The sequence below is a fragment of the Strix uralensis genome, chromosome Z (assembly GCF_047716275.1).
Source record: "Strix uralensis isolate ZFMK-TIS-50842 chromosome Z, bStrUra1, whole genome shotgun sequence".
NCBI classification, from domain to species: domain Eukaryota; kingdom Metazoa; phylum Chordata; class Aves; order Strigiformes; family Strigidae; genus Strix; species Strix uralensis.
In genome coordinates this window covers 6367372-6379660 of record NC_134012.1, presented here as the reverse complement: position 1 = coordinate 6379660, position 12289 = coordinate 6367372, and the positions used below count along the sequence as shown (strand labels likewise).

The 12289-nt window shown below is 38.2% G+C and overlaps 1 protein-coding gene across 2 annotated transcripts in view; it reads right to left on the bottom strand.

The window, feature by feature from the left end:
* Positions 1-1065: 1065 nt before the first annotated feature.
* Positions 1066-12289, bottom strand: part of HAPLN1 (hyaluronan and proteoglycan link protein 1) — a 30413-nt gene continuing 19189 nt past the window's right edge. For both annotated transcript variants that reach the window (XM_074855965.1, XM_074855964.1), the window contains exons 4-5: positions 8863-9165; positions 1066-1726 (exon numbers count right to left, since the gene is read on the bottom strand). In XM_074855965.1, coding sequence (XP_074712066.1) covers positions 1437-1726; positions 8863-9165 — 593 coding nt within the window. In that variant the 3' untranslated portion in view covers positions 1066-1436. The remainder of the gene's footprint in view (positions 1727-8862; positions 9166-12289) is intronic.

The following is a 12289-nucleotide window of genomic DNA, read 5'->3' as shown; positions in this document are numbered from 1 at the left end:
ATTGCTGCATCCAAAATATGTTTGCATCAGAAATCCAAATTCCCTCAAATTGGTAGTTAGGGAGGACATAGTGCTTTAGGCAGCTCTGAAAATCCTAAGCACCATGCACAGTGCATGTTTATCTCTGACACTGGCAGATATAGGTAAACATCTTCCACCTAGACCACTGCAGATTTAGTGAAAAGAACTATTTCAATAGTTTTTAACTCTAAGGAGGATTAACTAAATAATTCAGGGCTAGTGATACTATTTTTTCATTGATAGTTTAAAAAACAGATGTACTTTTAGATACAAATAAGGTGTAAGGAAATAAAGTGTTTTTTTCTCTTCTAAACCTTAATAGCTGGTTTCAGATTTTATTTAATAACCTTGTTCTAAGACTTCATAATTTTATTTTTTTTTCTAATTTTTATTTCTTGTGATGTGTAAATAGGTAAGAAATATTAAATATTGTAATGTTCTTTCGTTAAGACAATAACATTTCAAAAGCTAATGTAAAATCAAGCTGCTAAAGTTTACAATTTCTCTGTCCAGCAGTTCATTTATACAACTGCCCTGAGTAGATGCTATATGCTGCTTAGCAAATGGCCTTTAAGAGTTTAAAAATAACTCAGTAAAGCTACTCAAAGGTAATACAACACTTCTCAGGCGTCTTTAATTGGAGTTAAGAAGAAAACAGAGTTTTCTCATTAGTTAATTATTCACTCCCTCATCAATGATTTATACACAACAAAAACACAATTGAAATGTTCAGGAGAACTAATTGTGCTTGTTCCTATGCATGGGACCATAAGCTTATTTTTCAGAAAGGCAAGATTTTAAATTGTAAAACTAGTCCTATTTTTGAGGACTGTTTTAGCTGCTTTTCTTAAACACTATGTTGTTCCCATGTGAAACCAGTGAAAAAAGTTATTTACTAACCTACGTTGTGAGGTTTTTTTGCAAAACCTCACTGATCCCCTTTAACAAAAAGATTATCTTATTTCAAAATTCCTGATATAATCAATTTGCAGTGTTTCTCAAACTGGTACAAATATGTAAAATCTGTGCTTTTTAAAAGCTTCTGCTTTGAGTAGCCTTACATTCCATAATTGTGCCCTAGCAATTGTCAAGCTCTATTGCATGCCCCATTCATGAAAAGTATATTTTGTTGGGATGATGTAGCTTAAAGAATTTGGCTCTAAAACTTCCTTACCTAGAGCTTCCATTAAATTATATTAATTTAAAATATCTATGGAATGATACTTTTACAAAAATATTAAAAAAAACCCCAAAACAAAACCAAAAACAAATTAATGGGTTGGATTTATGAAAATGACTCTTTACAGTGAGTAAAAAAGGGTTTATCACAGTTTTGGTAACTTCATGAGTTCATATCGAAAAGAAATCTTTCACATGTTCTTAATGAATTTAAAACTTTTGTGCTCTAGGTATTTTCAGTTGTATGCTCTGAAACAGTAGACACCATACAGCTTGTGCTTTTTATCAGGAAAGCCTACAAAGCGAACCGCTGCTTCATTAGGACTGCAGCGTTTCCTTGGCCTGGAGATGGGGTAGCGGACGCTGCCGTCAGCCAACCAGCCGGCGTCACAGCGGTCGTACCCTAGGAGCTTCCAGGCAGCAAATATCTGGCCAACTTTGGCGATCTGAGCTCCATCCTTCAAGCATGCCTGAACAGCTTCATCGTAGGTCAGCTTGGTCGGGTGAATTAGGTAGTAAAAACGACCTAGTAAGAGAGAGAAGGAAAAAGGGTCATTAGCGACATGATTAAGATGATGTGATAACATAAAGGTGGCTTTTGAGGAGAAGAGGAGATGTTCCACTGCAGAATCATATCAAACAGTGGTTGATTTGGGACTGTGCAATTTGGACATTAAATAGATATTAAATTAGATATTAAAAATATCTTTATGTTTTGTATGGTGAGTTGATAAATATCAGAAGTCAAAAAAACCCCAAAACACCAGATAGAGAAAACAGACTATCTGAACCAAAAAAAAAAATTGCTATATTTATTTCTTCTAACTTAGCACAGGATGGCATCCCCACCCTCACTTGTATTCAGTGGTAACTGAACTGTTACAATGCATTTTCATCCTCAGAGTCAGAAAAACAGGAAGACAAAAATGGGGGGATAGGGATGGTGGAAGACACCTTGGGATTTGGAGAAGGGCCCTTGTTCTGCATCTAACTTTATGGTGCCAGATGCATTTACCAACATGTTGAAGATGACAACCCAGCGAAACATCTGAGGAACCCTGTAGATTTCAAGCAAAGCAGATCTCATACAGCTGTGGCTTACTGTCAGAGAAGGGAAATCAGTTAAGCATCTAAAGCAGTGCACTTCTACATTATGCTCCCAACATCAGCTTAAAACCCTTATGAGTTCTGCTCTCAGAAGCACAGCATAGCAAGATCTGGCCTTTGATAGCATTTGGGTGAGGGTGGGTGGAGGTAACACATGCAGTTTTACTCTCTGACAAGGCGGTGACCTTGTTTCTGATTAAGTACAAACACAATTTTTTGTTTTGTTGTGTTTTTTGTAAGAAAGCTGAGATATTGCACAGCTTCTCAGAATCAGGGTTTGATTCTGTGGTAGATCAAAACCATGCCTGTCATTAAGTCTTCATTAGCAGTGTCAAAACCACACGCAGCAGATCTGCAGCTCTGTTTCTCTTTAGGCATCAAAGGGTATATCCTCACCATAAGACGGCATTGAACTGATAATGCTGCTAAGAAAATGTGCCTCTGTCTCAAGGTAATGAAAACATATGCCAGCAAGTAAAGCTCTGAAAGGAAGTCCCCCCTACTAATCCATAAGCAGCACTAATACTAACATTAATTTAATTCATCAAGACAATATAAATTCATTGTAAGCCTTTTATTCATTCTACTTTGGGTTATTTATCATCACTGATTTGACAATTAACCAAGTGTGAGGTAGAAATGGATTGCAGAGGAATAATGTTTATCTGAAGGAATAGTAGTTCCCAAATAAATTCACAACTTTTCAATCTGACTGTCCTGTACGAGGCAAGTTAGCTGAAAAACAAAGGAATTTATTCAGGTGGGGAACTTGTAATTCCAGAGCACACTCTTTACTTCTTAGGTATGTACTCCAAAATAATATCCTTTTTCTTCCCCATAAAAACCAGGCAAACACACAAACAGAATTCTGCTCAATTTCAGATTACTTTCTTGGTGAAGAAAAAGTGGTGAGCAAGATGAAGAGTTATGTCAGATCCCTGCAAAAAACACATAGCTCTTTTTTTTTTCGAAGAAGTGGAGAAATGTCAGGTCAGAATACAGTATAAAGATAATTGAATCAACTTTGTGTAATGGTTGGAAATTGTATATGACGGCAAGAACATTAAAAAAAAGGCATTTACATTGCAGCTGTGGTGGAGAAGAAACTTAAAAATTTTATTGCTGTCAGAGACGGTATCTACAGTATTTCCACAGAAAACTGTTGCGAGTAGATAATCTACCCCTTTGTAAAATGCTTGCTTAACTTCATTTCAGCAAGTTGAGAGCATTTACAAGGTGTTGCTACAGAGAATGTTTATTAAGTGGAAACCTGTTCCTACTACGTTATTAAGAGGTTTCCCCAAAGCAAACAGGATTTCAGACTTAGGGGAACGGGGATTTGGACTGATAGTATGCAAACTTCACTTAGCTTATTAGTTGCTCTTCAAACCATATGTCAATGGAATGCAATTTCCTAGGGATTTGCAGTGAGGTCAGGCTTTTGACATATGACATCAATAAAAAAAACTCCTATGCTCTGCTCCTTACTTAAATAGGAGAACTTTAACAGTAAACCCCACAGGGTGCAATGTGTATCCAGAATGTCTGATTAAATAAAATTCTGTTAATAAACTCAGTACAGATTTGCTCGTTTTCCCCTGCTAATAGGTTAGAAGAATTCCTAACTGTTAAATCTTAGTACTTATTAATTGATGTGGAAGGACAGGGAGGAATTAACTGTCTCTCTCTCATTAATATCTGGAAGTTGGGTCACTCCTACAGAGGATGAGTGCTCTTGATTTGACTTCTCACATCCAAATCATGGGGCAGAGGGTTTATGCAAACCTAATCAAACCCCATCTATAATAGCTATTTTAAGCTTTTGCATTTAAGATAATAGCTTAAAGAGGAAAACTTGAGCACTTGACCTAAATATCCTACACTCTTGTGACTGTGGGTGTTTGAGGGATGCACCACCCTTGGAGATTTTTCCAAGCTCAGCTCTAAATTGAGAGATTTATTAGTAAGTTTTTATATCACAGCTGGGTATGCTGGATAGTGAGCCATCATCTTCAGAGGCACAGAAAGGCAGTACCACCCCACTCACTATTTTCTGCATAAAGTGTTAATGCAATGCCTTTGAAAGAGGGTTGGTTATTATTGGTGGAGCGCTCAGAGAGGATGCTTCCACATGCAGCCAGCCATTGAAGTATCTAAGCACTCGGGCTCAGCCCTAGGACTACTCCCGACAGCTTACTGGTTTGCTAGGACAGCTAGGCCACAGAAATCAGTTAAGTTGTTTCACTGTGTAAAACTGCTCTAATTTGTGGTTCCGTATGGCCATAAAAGGCATTCTCAGCAGCCAGCAGGATATATCTGTAGCTTGCACAACATGTAGACACTACTACCTGCCCAGCAGACTCAGTTCAGTATATCTTACAGCAACACTAAATGGTTGAGCGAGGCCATTGTTCCTCAAAATTGAAGAACATGTTAAAAATTTATGTGAAGGGAGATGCGTTCCATTCCTTTAATCATAAGGACCTGCTAAGTAATTTGATACCCAGTGATCATCTCAGGTATGTGATTTTCAATTGCTACATTAAATATGTGGGAATAATTTTTTGAAATCCTCTTCTGTCCCCCCCATTATCAGCAGTGACTCTGATGACTCAGAAGAAACCTCTTCTAAGAAAAGGTACATAATTTTATTTTGGGTGTGTTTGTTTCTCTTTTTGGAACAATGGCTACATGTTCCCAGCGATGAAATATTCTGAAATGGGCAAATGAGCAGTTGGCATGCATTATTCAGAGATGACTTTATATACCTTTCTCCCATTTAAATGGCAGAGGTGGTTAGCTTATCACATGCAGTACTGTAACAAACAGGTGGTTCATAGCTGCACTTTTAACATGATTCTTAAAATTCATTCTTTGTATCTTTAACTTTGTTAACATGAGATTTTTACTTTATTCTGCTAGAGCTCATAATAAATCAGTTATGAACTGTGGTTCTGTGTGCAAAGTATGTAACAAAATGCATATTAATGAGCAGAAAGCATGATCCAAGCTCTCTACCTTTTTTCTTTTTGAAAATGCTTAATTATAGAGGAGCTGATAGATGTTTATATTTATCTCACTTAATGCTTTTCAGCGCAAAATATTCTCATGGTTTTTCCTTCAAGAAACTCACTGTTGTCCTTCAGAATCCCTTTGAAATTAAGCAAAGAATAACTACTCAGCTCTACCATTGTATATTCTTTGTCCTACGCCTTTTGGGCTCTGTGGGGAAGACTGCAACAAAAGGATTCATCTGCATTTATTCTCCCAAATAGGTGTGTAGAAGCCCAAATTGACCTAGAGGGAATGTGGAAGAGGAGCATCCCCGTTCCTTGGGGCAGGGTAGGGAGTCTGCAGCCCTTGCAAACCTTTGGATAATGGCAGGTTGTCCCACGACACGGGCCAGGAACCTTTAGCTTTTCTAAAGAGAACACAGACTAAAGTGGCTCCTACTGTGAAGGAAAAGTGGAGGAGAAATTGGCTATGAGGGAGCAGAGCTGAACCCTCAGATATCAGGAATTCCAACATGGAATTTCCAAATTTAAGTTAGATACTTTCCACATCTGTATATTCATTTTCAATAGCCATTACCAACACAAGGAATGCAAAAGCAGGTTGGGAAACATGTTGCCATCCAATAATTATCTCTATGCAGGAAGAAAAATTATGCTATTTCACAATATTTTTGTGGATTTAATGGATAGCATTATGCTAATGTCACTCTTTGCATTGTTTTGTGAAATATCACTATATATTCTTATAAACTGGTAAATTGCTGGTACTACTATATACAAAGTGTATGAAAAATTTTCGGGTTTTTGGCTTTGCCTGCATAGATGCAAATCATGAACAGTTCTATGAACCAACAGAAAGATTTGGGTATGAAGCAGTTATGCAGGCAGAACAAAATGTTCAAGAATTGCACTTGCAGTAGTCTAAGAAAAGACACTGTAGAGGGTAATTTCATCAAGTACTAAGATTATTTTATATTGCATTGCAGACAAGCTTTGCTAAAAACATTTCCCTGTGCAGGTAACAGGAATGCATGTAGAATTCTTCACTAATGGTACAAAATCCACTTTTTTTTATCAGTATTTTTTGGTGCATTCAACTCATCACAGATGGAATCCAACAGTTCCAGAGTGAAAACACTGAACCTGGATTTGAACTCACTGCATTGATGACTACATTTTAATTTTTCACCTTAATGACTGAATGTAATTTTGCTGGTTTGTACCTTCTTCTTCAGGTAAAAAACAAGCTTTGCATGTATTCTAGACAAAGACTTTTTGCTTTGTCTGCTGAACTTTTCAAAATTGAGCCATTTTTCTTTTTTTTAATGATCCCTGAGATCATAATGTATTTGGGAGATTTCTTTCCCTAAAAAGAACCCAGTTAGCAGAAATCTAAACCTCACTCACCCTCTTTCTTCATAGCAGCTCCCACAACTGGCACTCTTTGAGAATTTTTTTTTTTTTTTTTTGAGCTTGCCTTATACTCCCCTTGGCATTTTTCCAGATCCCTCACATAAAGCTGAAGGCTTCTCTGTTTCATACCGTTGGGAGACTCCAGCAGTCACTGCCACTGCTGGAAATGCATGGTGTCCTAACCACTTCTCATTTTTCTTGGCCGTTTCTGAGCTGAGAAAATCAACATTGGGTGATGCAGAAATAGTTCTTTGCCTGTAGCCACTATCTTTGGCAATTGCGACCTGGTTTTTCCCTTTACAGTCAGAAAGCTAACGTATGCTGTTAAGCATGCATAAGCTCTCTGAAGTGTTGAGCTGAAAACAGGAGGTTGTCATTTTGGGAGAGTGACTGAGTTTATTGTGGATATTAAGGTGAGCTTGGGACATGAATAGCAGAGAATACAGAAGGGACATGTGAGGATAATATAACCTGGTGAGTTGCTGTTTAAGGAAATGGATGCTGAGAGAAGTAGAAGTCCAGATTTTTCTGCTGACACCTTGAGAGACTTACATGGCACTGAATTGCAGGGAACTAGAGAAGATGGTGCTCAGCTTTATATATCATCCTATTGCTGTGTAGTATTCTGTCTTGCAGGTTGGTTTAAGTGACTCACCAAGGATGAGATTCATTTTGGTGTCTTGTCTTTGATTTCTCTACTACCTGTATACCTTATCCTCACCTCACCTCATTCCTCTTTCTCCCTCTTTCTCTTTATTGATGTATCAATGCAGACAAAATATTTATCTGTCAGTACTTTTTTTTTTTTTTTCCTCAGAAATTATTTTTCTCTTTCCTAAGAGATACTGTCCAGCTGCTGGTGTGCAAAAGGCTCGTGATTAGTGAACAGTGGTTGCAAACATTTACTCTGCAAGCATTATAAATAGTGCAGCTATCACATTTTAGTTCTTTTTCCTTGTTTATTTTATTCCTTGGTGCTATTTCTATAGCACAGGGTTAAATCTGCATATAAGAGATGAGCTCACATAGGATTTCTCCTTGGATAAATGAAACAAGAAAAAAATGAGCCAGCATTACATGGAATGATGCAGCATCATAAAAATCAGCTAAACTTTTGTTTCAGACTGCATCCAGCCTAATTTAACATTGTTGGTTTTGAGTATTTGGGATTTTTTTCAGAGGGTGGAGCAGACTTAGTGCTAGAACATACTTTCTGACAGCAAGGCTTATGCTTATTATTTGGTGTGCTGTAAGACAAAAATGCTTCACTGTGGATAAGTAACCCATACATAAACAAAAAAGGCCATGCTCCTTGGTCTGGTTGGGTTGCAAGCCAAACATGTGCAAAGTTGCATAGGCATTATCCACAGGTATGATGCTGTAGCGGATTGTAGACCGCTTTTGCACATGTTTACTTGCAGTGTTCCTCTCATTCACAGCAATGCTTTCTAAATCCTTTTCAGCTACTAGATTAAACCTGGCGTGATAGCAAGCTGAGATCCTTTCATACCTAAATTAACATCTACAAGTAGCAAAAAAGCTAATAAGGTTTAGAGCAGACCAAGCTTGGAGCAAAAGTTAACAGGGTTTTTTGGCAGTGTAAAAAGATTAGAAATCTAAATTATTAGGCATAAAAGCCAGAAATAGCTTTGTGATAAGGAAGTATTAGTCATTTTAGACCTGGTACATGAGCAGGAGCTGCTTGAAACAACAGCATAGATGAAGCGGTCATCAGAATTTTGTTCTGGTCATATATTTAAGTTGTAAAACATAATTATAACTGATTCAACAGGAAAGCTCAATTAATGAATCGCAGGTTTCTTCATCACTTTAACTGAAATAAACTGGGCATATATTAACATTAAAAGAGTACATATAAATTTTAACGGGGTGAAAGCAGACATATTAGAAACTTCTGCCAATACAAGTTCTGAGTTGTAAAAACGATCTACATGAACATATGGCAAAGACAACTTTACTCTGTGCATGTGTCCTTGTAAACTCAACAATAACATTTTCCAAACGTAACATAAGCTTTGACAAATCAAATATCCCTTGCTGCCATTGGAGTTTCTTTCCTAAGCACAGAAACAGTCGTTTACAAGGTAGGGGTGAAGAAGACTCTTACCATTGAAGTTTGAAGTAAAACAGAAAACATCATATCGGCTTTTATCTTTATCCCAGAACCCGTAATTCCTGACCCCAGGCACTGTGTTCTTCCCTCCGCAGGGCTCCCTGGGCTTGGTGATGGGGTACTGCACGGAGCCGTCACTGAGCCAGCCGGCGTTACACCAGTCCAGCCCTGACCTCCAGGCATCGTAGAGCTGGTCAAAGGAAGCGATAACAGAGTCTTGGTCCAGACACGCTCGCTGAGCCTCGTGGAAGTTTAAGTTGTAACGACCCAGCCGCGGAGAATAAGGGAATACGACACCTGAAGGGGTAGAAAGAGGGTGAGTTACTGGACACCGAAAGAGGAGAAGAAAGGGAAACAGCATTTACAGTCACCAGAAGGAGAAATAAAGGTTAATCCCATCATGTGTGTCAGACTGTAAAGTTGTTTTTTTTTTCTGGGGGAAAACACACTGTCAGCACATCAGCCATTAGGTTTGAGAAGAGGATAGGGCTGCTGCTTTACCTAGCTGGCTCCTCTCCCCGTAACCTCATCCCTTTTCCAATGGGAACTGTGCCAGGTCTGCATGTTGGTCCCATCTGCAGCTTTGTTGTCCCCACTGTGATCTCACCCTCGTGCACTTTGAGAGTACTTAAAGACAAGCAGAGGTGGCTGAATTTTTGCAACTACACGTTTTTCATCAGAAAATTCCAGTTTACCATCTGTAAGATCAATTTCTCTATTTAAAAAATAAATTAAATCCCAGCCTAGTTCCATTTTTGTGGGATGGAATTTGGGGATTTCTCTGGCAGTCATTTAGAAAGAAGAAATTGTAGTACAGAGGCATATGAACTATTTCTTTTTACACATAGACATTAAAATTAAATGTTTTGATTGACATAAAAGAGAGCTAAGTTCTTTTCATGGACCCTTCCCAAGATTTCCTGAGAGGTTCAAGACAGGTTTTTTTTGTTTGTGGTTTTTTTTTTTCTTTCACATTAACCTAGGAACGGGAAGGTATTTCATGCCCAGCTTAGAGGTTCAAGACAGTTGTTTTTTTGATTTTTTTTTTTTTTTTATGTCACATTATCCTAGGAACAGGAAGGTATTTCATGCCCAGCTTAATAACTACATTTGAAGGCTAGACTGGTGGGAAACATAAATTTAGCGTCCTGAGGTCTAAAAGTAGGAAATCTATAGGGAAATAAAATCAGTGAAGTCGTGTGTGGTTTTAGGGAGACTTTTCTGCTACTTTCCAGCTGGTTTTTGGCAGTTTGTCACCACTCAGGGAGGGAGAGCTTCTCACAGAGGGCATCAGGGAGCACGCCTCCTTGAGCAGAAGACAGGTTTCCCCAATTGCAGATGGTGAGCCATGTAGCACACAACATGGAGCAACGCAAGACAGCCCTAGTAGGAAGCCATGTGAGACACCACCTTCCCTTGCTGCCCCTATGGCTGCCAAAAGCACTGCTGGCTTAACAAAAGGACGCTTGCCGGAGAAGCACTGTGCAAGGAGCATGGACCTGCCAAATGCTTCCTTCCACCCCTGAGGACCAGCCACAGGCCAGCCCAAAGCCCTGCCTCTTGCTTGTCAGTGGTGAGCCAGGTATGGCAGAGATACCTTCTCATAACAGAGGACATGCAAGTGGAGGTGGGAAACGTGGGGACAACTCCAGAATTGTTTCAGCAGCAACATTTAATCAAAGTCATTGCCCTTATCTGACAGATTTTTCCACAGTATATTTTCTGCTTGTTTTCTGAAAAGGATCTGTAGTTAAAGATTACTTCTTGGAGCATGAAAGATATTTCACAAAACGCTGAAGAACCACTTCCCCATGTGGCTCTGATAAAAGAGAAGAGAAAGACTTGAAACAAAATTTTGGACCAGACCACCCTAATCTTTGGCAAGGTTTAGAGACTTAACCCAGATCTAAATTTTACAGTTGGCTTAAGCCCAGTCAAATAAACTGAAATAAGACGGCATCACAGAAGATCCAGCTCAGAATGTTTATTCTCAAAGATCTCTGTAGAATAAGTGCTGTAGGATGCAGAGGGACTGAAGACAAGATAACACATAAGATGAGCCAAAAACTTCACACTGGTATAAACATCCATCTTTCTTTTTACTTTCTCCCTGCTGATGAATTCTCTGTCCCATAACAAGTTCCTTGTCTCCAGGGCAATGTAGCATAGGATAGAGAAATTACTGTATGGTCATGCAAGGCTCTCAACATGGAGTGAAGCCATTCCTCTTTCCAAACATTCAAACCCACTTCAGTTTCTATTCCATGAGAATCTTAATGTCTTCTTTCTTTCCCTTTTGTCCCTCACCCATCTATCGTCCAAGAAGTGTTATTTTTGTTAAACAAAATCTTTGTTATTACTAAACCTCAGTGACTTGGTCCAAGAAAATAAAGCATGCAAATGTAAACTTGGCAGGGTAATAATAAACAATGTTTTGCTCTCCTTCAGCAATTAGCTAGAGGGTCTGTTGAGGTTCTTTCCTTTTGTAAATCCTTTGTTAAAGGGCTTTTCAGTTATTAGCTGTTCTGAACTATAAAGCATGAATGTAATGTAACACAACATGTGCTGTTAACTGTAAATTCATAAAAAAGAAGCTGTAGATGTTTTCTATTCTTCTGGATCTCTGTTCTTCCTTCCTCCTCCTCACGTCTCTTCTAAAAAATTATTCATTCCCCCTCAGTACTAATGGATAGAAATATCACTGGCTATAATAAAAATATAGCAAATGTCAGAGGAGTCCAAGCTTTATTACTTTATTAGAAATCCAATACTTATTATTTTTGCAGAACTACACTTCCCCAGACAAGCGACTCCTTGTCCAGTACATGTCTGATTTGCATATACATGTCAAAAAACCTCCTAAAAACATCAGAGGTGGGTATTTTTTAATCAAGATATAAACTTACACACTTCTAAAAACTGAGCAACAATTAATTTGAAACTGTTCACTCAGATTTCATTTCTTAAGGTTTCCAAAATCACTTTTTAAAAGAGGTTAAATATGTATGCAAATTTGTTACAAAACTATTTGAGTTTGACAGTTTGGAACATAATGTTTTAATAACATAAATATGCACAAAAGTGTAATATTAGCTTTGGGCTATATTTGGGTAGACTGCATAGAAGCTGATTTTTGTTTGAGTTCATCTGCAGTACAAGTCTGCAACTGATTAGCATTAACTTCACCCTGCAGATGGGGGTGGCCATTCGTGATTTTGTAGAGCAAAATTGACTGGGTATGTGTTTTGTGTAGTTTGCATCTTTTCTGATATATATTTTCCTCTTCATCTCCCTATCAAACCTAGCTGAAATTCATAATTAGATCTTACTACTCATCTTCCTCTTGTTACAATTTAGCAGTGCTGAACTTTAGTTAATTGCAAAACATCTTCTTCAGTCTTGGACTTACAACCCATTGAAA